General features: G+C 33.1%; 1 protein-coding gene across 1 annotated transcript; it reads right to left on the bottom strand.

Moving 5' to 3' along the window:
- Nucleotides 1–3,386: 3,386 nt before the first annotated feature.
- Nucleotides 3,387–14,414, bottom strand: LOC109021334 (probable inactive histone-lysine N-methyltransferase SUVR2). Its single transcript, XM_019003951.2, has 7 exons — nt 13,871–14,414; nt 12,284–13,311; nt 11,663–11,928; nt 10,745–10,811; nt 10,514–10,564; nt 5,206–5,300; nt 3,387–3,437 (listed from the first exon to the last, which is right to left on the bottom strand). Exons 1-7 carry the CDS (start codon nt 14,412–14,414, stop codon nt 3,431–3,433), a joined length of 2,058 nt encoding a protein of 685 aa, XP_018859496.1. The 3' UTR covers nt 3,387–3,430.
- Between the last annotated feature and the right edge of the window lie 3,333 nt (nt 14,415–17,747).

Below are 17,747 nucleotides of genomic sequence, written 5' to 3' on the forward strand. Positions count from 1 at the left end.
CTTAATACTTAATATCAACTCCAATACTACAACTATAAAATCCAGAAAACTCTATAAAATATTAATTCATTTGCCCAACCCAAATATCCATATTCCTTCATAAGGACATCAAAGAATTTCTCAATAAAATAAATTAAAAACTCTCCAAAGACTCAAAAATATCCTTAACTCATAATATCAAAATAATCGAAAATAATCAATTTACTAACTATGACCCAAATAAGTACTTGTACCCTCGAGCACTAATTCCTCTACGAACATTAAACCTTTCTAACATTGCCTACTCTTGCTTTCCAGCAGAACTATCAAGATTATCTGAAAAATATTTGGAGATAATAGTTGAGTTATCAACAATTTAGTAAGCAAAGAACATATACTAGTATACAAACATGAGCATTTACAGGATTCAAAATGCTGAACAAAAACACTTTTCATTTTCAGAATGCAGAGTCAGAACATGTTATAAAAAATATTTGAGCGAAAGTTCAAAAAAATATTATTATTCAAAATTCTTTTGGCATAACATAACTAAATACATCACATTATAACATAATTTCATGTTTAACTCCCGTGATAGGGTTGTGCAAACCCCGGCGGCCAACCGAGCAGAAACAAAATGTGAATCTTCCCCTTACTATTCTTATAGTCTCAAGTGTGCACATAGGAAAGGCCACGTAGAAAACTATTTTGCTTCCAAAGCGGGTACACTAGAAACAGAAAAATTGGTACCAACCTGAACAGAGGCCACATTTTTACACCCGTGGTAAGGACAGAATGAAACAGAAATAGAATATCATGCCAGAGGTTTTCAAAAGTCACATCATATCGTATCAGAGTACATAACATATTTCAAACAGAGCAGAATCAGATCACAAAAATATAATTTTATGCGCCAAATCTCATGTTCACTCTCTTTTGCACAGTTTAGAAACAAAATGCAAAAATAACTCATGTCTGTACCAGTCATGCCAAAAAATATTTTATTCTTATATAGAATTTCATGAGTAATGCAGAACAAATAACTGAAGTCATTTTAAAATTTTCATAACAAAGCATGTATGTTTTTCATAAAATCAACTCTAGATCATTTTATTTTATGCAAAGTCTAACATAGGAACTCTGCTTACCTTAACTTCTCAGCTATTCAGAATTTCTCCACAATAATATTGAACGAAAGTCAATCGTCACCTATAAAATTATCAAGTAACTCCCATAAATTTCAATTCAAATCTGAAACTTGAAATACTAAAATAACCAATGTTATAACAGATATTCAACAACTCAAAAGTCGAATCCAAAGCTGCACTATTGTTCATATCAATAGAGAAACCAACCAAGTTGCACACAAGCTAGCTAGATTCTCTAGAAATGTTTCTATTCCTAATGTATGGTGGGAATCTATTCCCACCTGTGTTCAACAAGTCCTATGGACCGACCTTCATTTGTAATGATATTTTAGCAGGTTTTAATGAAAGGTTTTGATTTACTATCAAAAATAAAATAAAAATATTGTAAGGTAGGTTAGCTTATAAGGCAGTACTGAAAACTGTGGGGTAAATGTTGTGGTTATGTTATGAGATCTAGCATTGCATATTCTGTAACATTTCTCTTTCTTCTAATAAAATAATAAATATTTTTCCTCGGGGTAATTTTTTGCCATGCTTATATACTTGTATTTTATTCAGAGAGTGATTCATTACCATGACTATGGGTGCATGTGTTTTGCTTAGATTCATTGCCACACGCAAATATATGTATTCGCAGATCTTTTACATGAAATTGTGTATTGCATTTTCAAGTGCATTGTCTCTCATTACTAGTTTTCTCATAGCTGTTTAAGTTACCTATGATTTTGTTTATCGAAACTGTAGATTTTAATGCAGAGCTAGCCACATGAGAGGTACCTGAGGAAAGACTAATCTCAGTTGAGCAATAGTAACAGAGGCCTGTCTCCGTTAATGCTATTTGCACTGTGTTGCAGATGCATCACTTAGTTAGGCGACAAATCATGTATGGTCTATCGTACCTGGATGTAGAAAATAAACAGATGGTATTGTATAATATTATTTGGGAAGTGATAGTTGCATATGGATATTTGTATTTTTATGAATGAACCATTTATGGTTTAAACCTCTAGTACAAATAATATTTAGTCTCTGACTAAACCTTTACTTATTCCACTGTGATATAGACGTTTACTGACTTGCACGTGCACTTTCTTGTGAAAATTGCATGCATATTCCCGATTAAAATCCGAAGTGTTGCCAACCGACTAACACCCTTAGCACCACGAATCCTCGCTAGGTCCTTTACCGAGGAACGAGGTGCTACAATATGAATAAAATCTATGTTAATCTATGTTTACAATATGAAATAATGCTTACTGAGTATTCGACTCATTTTATTTTTATATTTGCCCCACCCGAAAATGAAATAAGAACAAAGCATCCAAACGGATATGGTTCAAAGAAAAGCCATAGAAGTTCGGCAATGTTTTACATAACATCTGATTGTAAGAGAATTTTGTAATTTAATTTAATATATTATACTGTAAACTTTCTTCTAGTTTTTAAAGTAGGTTCAAATTTCATTTTATATCAATGGGAAGGAAATGAAAAGATTTAAAAAGTTCAATAATTTCTATCTCATTTTCTAGAACTATTTTTTAAAATTCCACCACAATAACGATACATTAGAATTACAATGCAAATTTAAAATAATACTAAAGATCTCTGCGAAATTTGGGGTATTACATAATATTTTGGATTAATTATACTTTGCCCCCTCGAACTTTCACTTAATTTACAATATGCTTTCGAAACTAATAATTGCATCAAAGTACTTTCAAAACTTTCCAATCCCCCATTCCATCTACAAGCAGCTTCAAATCTAACAAAAATTCACTGCAAGCTGAATCGAAAATAGACTCAGGGGCTGGAAGTCTGGAAGTTGACTCAGGGCATTTATGTAATTTAAGCAAATTTTTAAGATAAATTACCGAAAACTTCATTTTGTGAGCATGCAATCCCTAAATGGGGACTATACATAGACGAACTCTTCTAAAATAATATAATAAGAAAAATCCTACTCATCATCCCTACATTACACGTTACAAATGATTTTTTATTTTTTGTGTATGGATGATGAGTAGAATAATTCCTTTAGTTTTGCAAGAGTAAAAAAAAAAAAAAAAAAATCAAGTATAGTGTGTGGTGTAGGGATGATGAGTAGAATGTCTTAGTATAATATTTAGCGAGTCATTATCCTACAAACCCAAAAAGGGTTCCAACCCAAAAGAACAACATTTTTTGTGGTTTCTATATTAATTTCTACCAAGTTGCAGCTAAAAATAGGGATAGATAACTTCAATCCGAACCAGCAAGTCTCACTACTCCACCAGTCACTTGTAATCTGAGGGTAATCCATTCATCTACCTCCTGTTTAAGAAAATATTAGAGTTAATTCAAAAAATAATAATAAGTCAGAGAAAATACCAAACTAAATTAACTGCTCGGTTAAGCTCTGCTTTGGTTCAATGCAACAAGTTATTTAAGGCTCTTTCTTGTAATTAGGAGGCCCAAAAATCTCGAAAGCTAATCAAGTTTGTTTAAGAGCCACCTTATGATTAGGCTGGACAAAGGGATAATCTGTCCTAATTCAAATGCGTTGTGGTTTGACAAAAAATGGGTTATATACCATTCGAATTGAAGAAAAGGCAAAGTCTTCCAATGCGGTCGTTATATACCCATTGTTTTAACTAGTTAAACTTGTTCACCATGAAAGGGTTTGCTCACTGACCACTTTTATCTCACTGATAGGTATTAGAAATTAAACGATACATTGCCAGTAGTGATCTCGAGTTGAGATTCTACCATTTGCCTCATATTTTAGTAAGGCTCATGCACTCAGATACTGTACATGTGTTTAACTTTATATTTATTCAAAATAAAAATTCTTCTTATTAGTTACTATTCACTACCCTAATCTACAGGAATCGAGATTGGGGATTAAAGAAACTTAGCTTGTTTGATTGGCAAAATTCCAAATATTATAATTTTTAATGATCAATGCTACTATTCATCCGTAGATCAACTGCTTAATTGAAAAACCACTTAAAATATGGCACATCAGCTGTTGTGATTGTGGATGACAAAATTCAGGATGAAAAATAGCATTTCTGAATCAATAAATGACATAGTTGCTTGCATTGAAGTATGAGTCTTAATTTGATTTGTTTTAAGGGTCATTGTCGGTTGAAGTATTAGAGTCCCATTTTTTTTTCTTCTTTACAGTTGGATTGTGACTTATTTTCCAAAATATAGTTTTATTTGACTTTGATGAACCTGCTGCATGTAACAGATGAAAAGTGTGTAGCATTTTTATACTGTTTGATTAAGGAGCTAGATATGTATATAATTCAAAACTTGTGCTATAAATCCAAATTAACTGAAGCTTGATCGCACACATAAGCTTTTAGGCAGACACTCATTTGTGTTAAAGAAAATATAATTTGGATTTAATTGATCTATGGCTAGATGACCTTAAAAAATATGAATGTTTAATAAAAATGCTCAAAACAAAAAAATAAATGAAAAAAACTAGAACGACAAAAACATACAAAAACTAGTTTTATGTTTTTAGGTCCCAAGAGCATTGGGTTTGATTTCAAACCCTAAAAATACTACACTAGTGATTTCATCTATAGGCTTGACCTTTCTCAGAACATAAATGTTTTATGTTTCATTGATTAAGTCAGGTTTCACAATCTGATAAATAGCTATTATGTTTTGTGCCATATCTTGTTTACTTGTGAGAACTACAACGGTATGATGGAGTTCTTCATTGAATAAATAAGTTGAGATTATTGATATAATATTAAGCCTCAATTTTGTTGATCAAAGACATGTATTCTCTTATTTAAATGTTCTTTGCAATTAGTCTCAATTTCTAATTCAATTTTTTTGAACGTCAGGGTTGTATTTTCACTTTGTTAGTGAGAAAGAGAGATGTTTGGGAGGATCTTCTGATGATGCATATATGTTGCTCGTTGAAATTGTCAGTTTGGGGGGATTGGAGGTCGGCCTATGGCATTACCTAATCAAACTGCTTACCTTAGTAGTATGCATATATGATGCACTAAGAATTACTCCAATTTCATAAAAAGCAATCACATTAGCTTCACAAGATAAATACAATATAACTGACCTTTTCCGTTTCATGTCTCGGCAAGATGAACTTCCACAATGACAAGAAAATGCCTTAATGGGATGATTTTTATCTGCAAAGTCAATCCCATAATCCTGCAAAACAATTAACTCAAATAATATAAAGCAAGGTGGAAACCCAGTTGACCAAAGATCAATTTAAACTAGTACCCCAACAGGATCATCCACATAAAATGCTTCAAAATATTGCCACACCGTGTAACATTTTTTATGGCATAAACTTATAATTGTACTGAGAGAACGGAGCCCAAGATAATTCTGACATGGTTTGGATTTTGTTTTCTTTTTTCTCACATGTAAAGATTTGTTCAAAATTACCATAAACTGTCACAGATACTTTTTTAATAGGAAATCATAAATTTAATTGATAATATAGCAGACAGCAATACACAGGTCGTATACAGGAAATAATCCCAAGTAGAATTTAGATGACTTTAGAACAATGATACAATGAATTCCCAGACTTCTCACCATCTTAGAAAGTACAACCTGTTTTGGGATCCAAACTCATTTCCTAGTTGCACAGGGCTGTGATGATGGCAAATAATAGATTCATTGACCAAGACCTAGCTAGTCTATATCTGGATCATGGCTCTTTAATGCTTTGACATATTTAACCTTATTCGATAGATTCAATATATTTTGATGACATGGAGCCTCACCATGGTAAGGCCTTCTGGACGAGTAAACCTTGGATACACAGGCTAACCTGCAAGAACCGTGTATCAGGCAATCCAGAGGAACTCCCAGTATGAAGTTTGTAGAAAAATCTGGATTGTGATTATTATCTTAAGATTATTATTTTATGTACAAAACGATCTTTAAATGTTGAGATTTTGCATGTGTTATATTCCTAGATGTTAGGAGTAAACATCTAATGAGAATAAAAGGATGGAACTCCAAGAGCAGCGAATCTGAACAGCAAGTGTATTGCAGTATAAGATTGTCATTTCTCAAGAGTTAACATGTGTTACCTTTAGGAAATGCTTAAGGATAGTTAATAGGATAAAATGACAGATTAAATAATATAGTTCAGGCATGGTTTAGTGAAAACTAGATGTTCATGTCTAGTGGGATGATATTATGATAGATTAAGGAATTAAACTTATTCAAGCAGCACTACTAAGGCAAGCAGAATGATCATGCATTTTTCTTTCAAAATAAAATATTACATTTTTCTTAAACGAAATTCCAAATTATATGCTATGATAATAGCTTTTCTTGTAAGCACCTTTTAATCCACCTATTATGTGATATTTATGAAAGTAAGTTTTGTGAATTCTTTAACCTGATGCATGTGAGATGCTATGGGAATGCTTATGATTTGGAAGTTACCAGAATTATAAGAAAACAAAGGGAGTAAGGTGAATGAACGCATGATTTAAAACATGTTTTTACTTTGGCCAATGAAGATGCGATGGTACTGGAGCAAATGGGTATATGTGCGTGCAAGCCAGCCTCAATGTTAGTGAAAGTGCCAAGTGAATTTAAACGCAAAAGCAGCCTACGGTAGAGGTGTAAAATGCTAGCACACACTAGAATGAAATAAAGTGTATATTTTTAAAAAGAAAATGCATAATAATCAGCTCCCAAAAAATGCATCATAATAAAATATTCATATAATAAAATAAAAATAAAGAGCGATAGTAATATATACGGTGCCCTTTTAGTTTTGAGTTTGGGAACTTAAAAAGTACTTTTAAGCTCTTTTAAAGAAAAGAAAAAGGTTCTTAGGGACATAAAAAAAGCTGAAAATCCTCTTTTTAAGAAAACTTCAAATAGCATTGAAAACCACCGTAACAACTTTAAAAGCACTTTAAGGTATGTTTACCAAACAGTAAACCTTTTAACCAGCAAAACCTTTTAACATAATCTACAATTAAAAGCTCTATTATCTAAAGTAATCTCAAACAGGCACTTGAGAGCCTATTCACTCAATTTGCTAGAGTATTATGCAACATGACAATCAAGTGAACAACTAATTACATAAAATTAAAAGATAATATCTCATATATTTATCTTGTTCTTTACAAAATATACACCATCAAGATATTTGACAATCATAATCCAAACGAAGTATATGGTTGAATCAAAACATACAAAATAGGCAACGATAAAAAATGCACACGAATTGTAGGAATTGACTTCTATGGTAACATAAGCTACATAATCATCTCATAATCAAGCATAGGAAAATTATCATTGTCATCAAAATATTTGTAGCAAGCATAGACTTCCTCACCTACTTCATCTAAATTAATGGATCAGACAAACAATAATAGTTATAACTCATTATACATACATATATACACGTGCGTGCACGCACACACACACACACACACACACATATGTTCAAACCACTAGAAAAGCTGCACTTTTGTAAGTGCGCTTCACTTTGCTTTGGCCTTAGCACTTTGCCCTTAGACGTACTTTACTCATTCTTTTACCAACTCTAGCCACATTGAAGGATGTTGAGAATGTATGGACCACCCAGATATGCAGTTACTCTTCTTGGCCATGGGTGGTGTACCAAGGTGTACCAACATACAACCTAGGCACACGAGAGTTAATGTGTGTGAGCTACTAGGTTAAATATGCATGGAATGCGGAATGTGTTTTTAAAGAAACCCAACTTAATAAAATTTTACAATGTGATATCTATTTATTGAGTAATCAACTTACATTAGTTATTATTTTTCAAAAAGAAAACTACATAAAACCATCGACAAATGTAGCACCCCAGTCCCACAAGGGGGATATGAATAATCCACAAAGTGGATAGGTTCTAAAGGTCATTATGGATACTAAGGGTCTGTTTGGCAACACAACTGTTTTCAAGTATTCTTAGATATTCTCAGATATTCTTAGATATTTCCTTTCCAAACATCACTCAAACAAAAAACACTTTTCAATTTCAAATCTTCAACATTTTCATTTAATAGTTACCTAATCATTACAACTTTTCCAAACTCCCAAACAAAACACAAAAAATAATACAACTTTTTCAAATTTCAAAACAAAAATAATATTAAAAAATAATATTCAAACAATTTTTTTAACTTTATAATCATTTTACTCAATTCTTTCTCTTTTTTCCCCAAATCCAATAAAACATCTTAATTAAAACCATTTCGCTACTATTCATAAATATACTGAGATATTTTAGGTATCCAAATGGGCCCTAAGTCCCACACTAATTTCTTCGACAAATAATATATTGCTTTCTAAACTAAATTTTTACTTTTTCAAAATTATTTTTTAATTTTATTTTTAGAAAATATATTTCTTATTTAGAAAAATATTTTTTTTTTTATAAGTCACAAATTATTTTAATAATAGGCATACCCAAGTACATAGGAGGTATACAAGAGTTTACACCTAGTTAGGTGGACTATTTAGAAAAATATTAAAATGATGAGGATAGGTCTACGATTCAAAGTGAGCACAGGAGGCAATGACCTAGTGATGATTTGAGTAAGTGTTGATTACATAGGCCATTAGGATTTTCTTTACACTTATTTGCTGATAACATGTTGTCTCTAAGTTTGGATATGTTTGGATCTGCCATATTTATTATTTTGAGATTAAACAAGTGATTGGTAGCATGTGAAGTTTATAATGTTTATAGAACTCCTATTAATTGGTGCCATGGAAAGTGATTATGTAATAATTCTAACCTTATCAGCTATGAAGAGACTGTAACACCCCAAGGAAGGTCAAAGCCACATATGGACCTATACTCCAAAATGATTAGTCAATGGTACAATTGGAGCTCCATTGGAATCATTATAAAAAGCAAGAACTTCTCATTCTCAAGCAATGTGGCATATCATACATCACACACACATCACCTACACTCATCACTCAATATGGTATCACAATCCCCCGCCTTAATTGGTCCAATGTGTTCTACAATTTTTGAGGGAGGTTTGAGAATCTACTACTTAATTATAGTCAACCGCACCCATTGGGAAAGTGATTATATAAATATACTTCTGAGAGCGAGAGTCTTCATAGGTTGGTGGTGGATGCAAAACATAAATGTACCAGGGGTGGATGGTGTTCCCAGCAAGTAAAAAGGGACATTTGGAGTTTGACTTAGGAAAAGCATCCAAATAGATTGGGGGACTTCCTCCATTTTACTAATATATGTGATGGAAGATGGTTCAAGGATAAATTTATGGCATGATGTGGTCCCTGGTTCGTACCCAGGCTCAGACACTCCCAACGTTTTATCTTCAATTTTAACTTATAAAAAAAAAATGTTTTGGCATGATGTGTGGTGCGGTAAACAAACACTAAGGCCTAGTTTGGTTTCACAAACTTGTGAAATCATCTCATCTCAACATCCAACATCCCATTCAAACACAAACATTTTTCAATTTCAAATTTTCAACTTTTTCATATAATCATTACCTAATCATTACAATTTTCGCAAACTTCCAAACAAAACACAAAAAACAATTCAAATTTTTCATATTCCAAAATAAAAATTATATTAAAAAATTATATTCTAACACTCTTTTAAATTTATAATTTTTTTATTCAACTTTTTTTTATTTCATTTCCCAAAACCCCATAAAATGTTTAACTCAAATCATTTCACTACTATTCACAAACCATTTCACTACTATTCACATATATCTCATTCCATCTCATCTGTGTAACCAAACGAGACCTAAGGCAGCTTATCTGGAACTTATCATTTTAAATCATTTAGAGGAAGCTTTAATGACAGAGTAGTTACAGATTTCCATTGGTTCTCATCAATGAAATGTTGATTTCGTTAAACTGATTAATGATTGGAGGTGGGTACTTAATTTCTTGACAGGTAGTATTCTTCTCGATTAAGATCAGGTGGTGAACATGGGCTTTGTGGGGTTCCTTCCAAGAGAGAAGTGTTAGAAGTCAAATCATATTATAGAGCTTTTTCAACATATGTACTTAGATCATATTTCCCACAAAAGAAAATATGGTGGAATAGGGCTACTTAAGTGTGGTTTCTCTATTTAGACAACAGCATTATCTTAGATTCTCACTCTAAACAATCTAAGGTAACAGCATGATCTTAAGGCTTTTTTCCTTAGTTCTCTTTACCTTTGCATGGTTGCTTATGTTTCTATTGTTTCTAGTTTTCAGGACTTTCTTGCTCTTTTCTTTTGTTGTTTAGGTACACGTTCTGCAGTTTCCCTGTGTACTTTTTATAGCACCCTCATAAGTTTCAATTCATAATACTGTTACCTTACTTATAAAAACAAAAAAGCAAAAAGTAGGACAAGCCAGCGTACCCATGTCAGCTCTTGAAAAGCACTCACTTTGCTGGTAGTGAAAAAGGCAATCTGCACACGAGGAACACAAGTAAGCTCTTTAGATGCACTTCTTTGTAAAAGGGTTACAAGCCCCAACCCAAACCCTCCCTTCCAAATTCACCAATGAAAAAATAAAACAACTCCTTCACTAGTAAGCTAAAGCAAAATAGGTAAGGAAACAAGTGCAAATAATGGTAGTCAAGCACATACATGATAATAATGACGATCTGGAGTCTCCACTTCTACTGGAATATCAACCAAGTTCGCATCAAAGCATCTGAGGCAATACATATAGAAATCATATAAGTAGAAGAAAGAAACAGAGAATGAAAGTTCACTGACCTGTATGGTAACATTGTATTGCAAATTGACGTGTGGATCAACACGAAATGCATCTATGTTGTCAATTCCAATGAAATATTTTTAAGCGAAAACTATATCAATGATTAAATTAAATTTCTGCACACTTTAAACAGACTTCAAAATGCATCATCTTTAATCATCTCAAAAACTGCGAGCAAGTTACCCTGGAAAAATAATCTCCTGTCCTTCCTCTAGCTAAAACAAAGTCTGTTTGCCTTCTAATTAATTCAAAGTAATTTTGTCATCTCCATAAACTTGTGCGGGTGGTTTAAGATTTATATATTTTAAGAATGATATATCTAAGTGTTCCTTTCACAGAACCTTGGATGCTTCTTCGCTTATTGCAACATCCAAGGACAAGGAAGAAATGAACCAGGCATTACCAGGCAATCAATCCCTCTTTTTATTCTATAAAATTATTGTTTTTCCACCTCTTTCTTGTATTCTTTGAAGTAATTCATCTCAAGAGAGCTTCAGTTATATTACCATCGTTTATCTGCCTTGACCACAGCCATAATCATGGCAACAAATAGCTTTGCACATGAAAACACAATGAGAGAGAGAGAGAGAGAGAGTGAAATTGCTAGATTTACTTACCTATAAAAAAAATTGCTACATTTATCTAAAAAACCATAAGCAATAGCATAAAGACACAAAACAATACCACCAAATAAAACCACTAAATTGCAGATAAAGGCATTACAAAAAAAAAAAAAACAGAGCAAACTAATGCACAACGAACAACAGCAAAATACAAAAGCCTACCGATGGTTGATGAACCTAGCAACATTTCCATGGAAAGTTGCGTCCAGACAAAGTGCCTCCTCATCCCTTAAAATTCCTTCTGAACCCCAATCTGCATCAAGTGTTACTGGATATGTATGTCTCTCATTGCCACTGCTTTGTAGAATCCGCTCATATAGCTCCATGTTGGTCAGTACTTCTCCAACATACTCACAAACAAAAGTTCCCTTAGGCAAGTCCTCAAGTGTTCTAAGTCCCCATCCTTTTCCTTCAGGAGTCAAGAAAACCTAAAGCATAAAGAACAATAAAAATTTAAAAGATACAGAGAATAAAAAGGTCAATTCTATCTTATGAATAAACATCAGTAACCACAAATAATTATTGCTGCTGCTGTTTGTAGTTCTTGCTGCAGTTATTATGCACATATAACTTGTTTGACATTTATGGCTTTTAAAAATTTAATTACCACTGATTTATACCAAATAGAAACAAATGTCATGAATCATGAAAACAATTCAAAATGACATGTTGAAATCATTCCAACTTGCATTGGCTTCCACGCACTAGCAAACATAATTAATTAGCTAACTTAGTGAATCATGGTAAACGAGTTGTTTCACTATGAATTTCAAGGAATCTCACCTGCAACTTGCATGTTATACCTCGCTGCACTATTCGATTTCCACACCGCATGTCACACCCACATTTTCTCCAGCATTCTTTAATAAACTTCTTGACTAAATGACCCTTACATCGTTCAGGCATGTACTCATTCTGAGTCCTCTCTAATGGACAGTCTTGACAATAAACAAAATGGTGCTCTTGAGGTTCACGCTTCAAAGACATACAAGCACTTAAAAAATCTCCTTTCAGCCGGCCTTGAGTTGTGTAGGCAAACTCTCCACCAGTTTCACGTGCACATGCACATGGAATTGATGATGAAAGACAGTCTCCAGAACAACCTGAACAGCAATCCTCGTCCGAAATTCGTGCTAGAGAAATATTTACATTACCATTCTGATAAATTAAATTGTGTGGTATGTAATTGAATTTTGGGAGAGACTCGTTGCAAAATTCATGTACCAGGGATATTTCTACTTTTTCTGCACCTTTTGTTATATCATGAAAACTATGTAAGTGATTCATTTCATCAGGAAAAAAATTATAAGAATTTGTATGCCCAGAACTGGCTGAACTCTTTTGGTTTGAATATGTCTCAAAGTTCTGTATCTCAATAGCTCTCTTCTTTGGTATTGAAACATGCATTGTATCGCTGATATTTATACCACAATTGGAAGAGTTAGCAACAACAGATCTATCAGGGGAATCAGTGCCCAGCTTCAAATAACTTTCACACAAATCTTTCAACAGCTTCCTCACAGAAAATTGAGGCCCTGTAATTTTATATGATCTGAAATATTTATCCTCCACAAATCTCAGAACTGCATCAAAATTTGGTGTATGAAAATTCAGTTGCCCAAGTGTGGAGTCACAGTTTAATAAAATCTTCACTTCTCCTGAGGGTGAAGAAGCAATATCAAAATTATTCCCAGTACTTGTATCGTCATTGCCTGGGGAATTGTCATCTTTGTCACACGAATGCTGACTCTGAGATGCTAGAGCCTTGACAGAATGATGTGGAGTTGAATCATTTGAGGACCTCTTTGGCACTAAACAAGACAAATCCAGGAGGTGAGAAACAGAAAACAGTAACTATAAGGTAGGACTCAAAATTATGATGCATCTCAAATGTCCAAAAGTTCAATGCCAACAATGTAAGAATAAGCAAGGGATTGACTAGAATTTGTAAAGCCACCTCCTGCTGGATTTAGAAAACAGAAAACATCAAAGACAAATCTTTTCCGTTTAGCTGTGTTAGGTTTAGGGGTGAAAATGAAATTAAAGTACCAACGAGCCTTCAGTCATAAAAGTTTAACTGCCTAGTGAGTAGTCTATTTTAGTTTTTAAGTGGAGTGTTCAGACATGCCCAGAGGCCAGAGGTGAACCTTCTGATTCGCCCTGGCCCAGTTAACCTACCTGTCTTGTGCTTCAAAAAGGTGAAACTCATTCACAGATAAGGGGAAATTGTTATGGCAACTGCACACTGGATAAATTAAGGAGCAGTAACAACCAGTTAAACTTGTGCAGCTTAAAGCTAAAGAAATTTTGGGAACTCTAACCGTGGTTATATTTACTGGCATTATACATACAGTAGAAAGGCAACATTACCTCGAGGGGGAATGATGATAGGTTCTTGAATCAACATCTTGTTGTGATGGTTACTTTTCATATTTTCTCTTTGGACATTACGTTGACTGCTTGGCATATTTTTTCTCCAGACATGAGCAGACAAAGATCTCTCAGATGCTGATTTTCTATCGACCACATGAGATGAAATAGGGTCCTTCCCTTTGTCTATGAAATGAGTGCGGGGTCGTTCAGAACTACCTGCACTTCTGCCCTCACTTAAACATGGTTCAGATTGCTCCATGATGATTCCCTGTCCTGAAATCTTGAGAGTGTTCTTTTCATCATTCTTTTCTTGTAAATGCGGTATTTTTGTTGATCTTTCAATCCCCTCATCATGTTTACTATTTTCCTTTAGCTCAAAATATGCATCTACAAGTGTCCGATAATTGTCTTCTTCAATTAGTTCCCAATTTTTATCATAGAGTTTCAATAGTCGCTTCAGCACTGGTTTGACCTCTTCATCAGAAATTCCTAGGGCTCTCATAGCTTCCAAGGCCTTGAAAACTCTTGGATTGGAAGCCATGACCAACCCACAAAGCTAATGGAGAATGAAAGTAATAATTCCCTTGTTTCACATCGATTTCAATGGCATTGTACACTCCGTGGACTGGATTCACTGCAAAGCAATGTCATTGATTGGAATTAGATATTTATGCATCCATCTCTACGGATATATATATATATATATATATATATATATATATATCTGTGTGCGCGTGTATCAATGGCTCGATAATTCAAACACAACAAAGTGGACCCCTTTTCGAATGCTCTATACAAAAATATTGATTTCCATGAGAATAATGACTCCTACTCAGCAAGAAAACCCTAATAAAATATGCCAAAAAGCATGATGAAAAGGAACTGAACTAGATGTCATGTATAGCAAACACGTGTACAATACAGAAGAAAATTCACATTGGAAGAAAATATAGAAAGCGACAGAAGCATTCTTTTGTAACAATATTAAAAAATAATATTATAATAATATTTTATTTAATTCATCTATAGTAATCTCATCTCATCTCACCTCCCTACATAAATGAACTATTCCTATTTTCTTTTCACCAACACAAAACCTAAAACAAAAATTCAACAAAGATTCTTAAAAACTTTTTTACCACGTGAAATCTAAACTGGGAGGGTCCAAATCCCACCTCCCAACAACACATGCAATGGGCAGAGATCTCTTCCGCTCTCCAATAATTTCAGATTATTTTATGCTGTTTCTCAAAATTTTCTGCTTGAATCGTTTGCATATATGCCAAAAAAAAGTTGCGCATGTTAGGTTCTCAAAACTTTACAAATTCCTTTCTAAAAAATTAACTTAAATTCAAACATTCAATAAATTTTTCTACATAAATAGGCAAATAATACTTGCCATTCTAACAACAATAGTGCTTGCCATTCTTTTTTACTGTCATTTTTTTGCCATTTCATAATGTGTCATTAAAATACTAAATTTTATTTGATGAAAATAGACTTTTCTCGCTATGTCAATTTAAATAGACTATTGAGAATGTCCTAATAATTCATACAAGTTATGTGAAAAACAAAAAAAAAACAGATCTCACACAAATTTAATATAAACAATTCTAGTTATTCACTTTTACAATCAAATATAAAATCCATTTCAAAAAAATTTATTTTGGAAAATCCTTGGTCTATAAAAAAATTCTACAGCATATAAACTTTTTCTTTCTCATTTCTCTAAAGTAAAATACTTTCAACTTTTTATCTAAAATCATCTCATTTCATTTCACTATCCAAACGAGATGTAAATGCAAACCACATGCCAATATTTGAATGAATTCTCAACTAATCTCAAGAGTTGCACAAATTCTCGGTTGGCCTCCTTTGTTTTCAAGAAACTTCTCAATCATTTCATTTTATCTCATCTAATTATTATAATTTTTTTAATTTCACATTTAAATTAAAATAAACAATTCAAATTTTTCAAATTTTAAAATAAAAATATTTTAATAATATTTTATTCAATTTTTAATTTTTATTTCAATTCATAAAATAAACTGAAAATATTTTAAGGTGATGGCCGAAAATTGCTCGAATATCTTGTAGGCCCCATTTTTCGCTGCAAGATGACTCAATCATCTTGTAACACAAAAATAAGAAGGCTGTTAATGAAAAGAAAGGGTGCAAATCGGTCCGAGAAAGTCAAAATAAAAGTTTTTTCGCAATTTCTGTCTTTTGTGTTTCTTTCTTTTCTTTTCTTTTTCTCATAAACCAAACGATGGGCGGTACGAGAAGAGAGGAACTGGAATACTATAACCGAGAATGAGGAGAACAAAGAAAGCACCAATGGCTAGTCAAATAAATAAATAATGCTTAAGGCGTTTACTTTCACGTAATGTTTCACTTTCTTTTCAAAAGATTTTTTTTCTCGAGTAAACCAAACAACAGCATAAAAAGAGAGAAACCGAAACAATCGGAAATGTTTTTTTTTTAGGTTGATAAAAATCCGAGAAACAAACACCGAAGAGCCGGGAAGATGATAGACAGAGAGATAGAGAGCACTCTGAAAGCTCAATCTCACCGTGACAAATTAGCCCAACATTCCGAATACAAGAAAACATGAACGCAACGCATACTTTAACATTCTAAATTTCTTTCCATCCTTCGCATCGAACAGAACTTCACCTGAATACAAAGAGATATATTCCAAACATGTTCTCGTAATCCAAGAAAAAGTACAGAAGCAAGAGTCTGCAAGACTAACCTTAAATGCTGGTTAAAAAATCAGTTCGTTTGCTTTCTTTTCTTTTTCTTTTTTACGGAAAGCTCCAAAAGCCCCCCGATTTTCTGACTCTCTATTTAACATTCTCCTTTTCTAGCCATTGTCCAGAAATTTCCTACTTCAAGGATCTTTTCCGGTCAGTAATTATAATTCATTTATATCTCTCGTGACTCTCAAAATTATTAATGGGAGAGTATTTCTTTTGAAGATTTATGGAATAATTTTGAACACGTCACAATTTCAAAATTTATTAGGGTAGGTTAATTATTATTATTAGGTTCAATATTTGAATTAATGCACGCTTAATATGTATGAAGTACGTGGATTTATACATAAATATAAGAGTAATGTTACGTACAATCGTGAAATGCGTAAATGTCATGTAATTATTTTGAAAAAAAGTGAGATTTACTATTAAAAAATTAATTTATTTTCATGTGGATCCCATATTTATTCACTTTTTTTAAAAAAATTATACGACGCTTGCACACTCACGATTGTAAATATCATTTCTCTAAATATAATTGATAATAGGTTCAAGAAGTTATTTTAAAAAGTTAGTAGTCGAGTTGGGATTATTTTCAGAGTAATGCTACATACAATCGTGGAATGCGCAAACGCCGTGCAGTCGCTTTGAAAAAGAGTGGGATCCACTATTAAAAAATTAATTTTTTTTCAGGTGGGTCCCTTATTTATTCACTTTTTTCAAAGCGACTGTACGGTGACTGCACGCTCACGACTGCAAGTATCATTTCTCTTATTTTCAAATCGAGAAAAACTTTCCACCGGTCCATATGTTTTTCCTTAAATAATAGCCCCAACGAGTGTTTGTCACGTAACTCTTCCATTATACATATCATATGCCTGCCTACAGTTGATTGATGAGAGAGAAAAAAATTCCTCCTCCATCGTGGAAGCCCTCTCCCCCTTCCACAGAAGCCTCGGTTTTTGTTCGTAGAATGGGTTCTTTTATGTCAACCTCCATTGCAGGACAACTTTTCATCGAGTTCTTTGACACTCTGGCTGTCTAATTGTTTAGACTATGACCAGAGAACGCTACAAATATAAACACCCACACTCTACAGAGAGTCTATACATTAT

The sequence above is a fragment of the Juglans regia genome, chromosome 11, assembly GCF_001411555.2.
Source record: "Juglans regia cultivar Chandler chromosome 11, Walnut 2.0, whole genome shotgun sequence".
Taxonomy (NCBI): domain Eukaryota; kingdom Viridiplantae; phylum Streptophyta; class Magnoliopsida; order Fagales; family Juglandaceae; genus Juglans; species Juglans regia.

Excerpts from the sequence above, each read along its gene's own strand:
- LOC109021334 (XM_019003951.2), bottom strand. The coding sequence starts at position 14,414 with ATGGCTTCCAATCCAAGAGTTTTCAAGGCCTTGGAAGCTATGAGAGCC. Across the intron at positions 11,929-12,283 it reads GTATAACATGCAAGTTGCAG|GTTTTCTTGACTCCTGAAGG; the intron begins GTGAGATTCCTT and ends TTTATGCTTTAG. Across the intron at positions 10,812-11,662 it reads GCTAGGTTCATCAACCATCG|ATGCTTTGATGCGAACTTGG; the intron begins GTAGGCTTTTGT and ends GTATTGCCTCAG.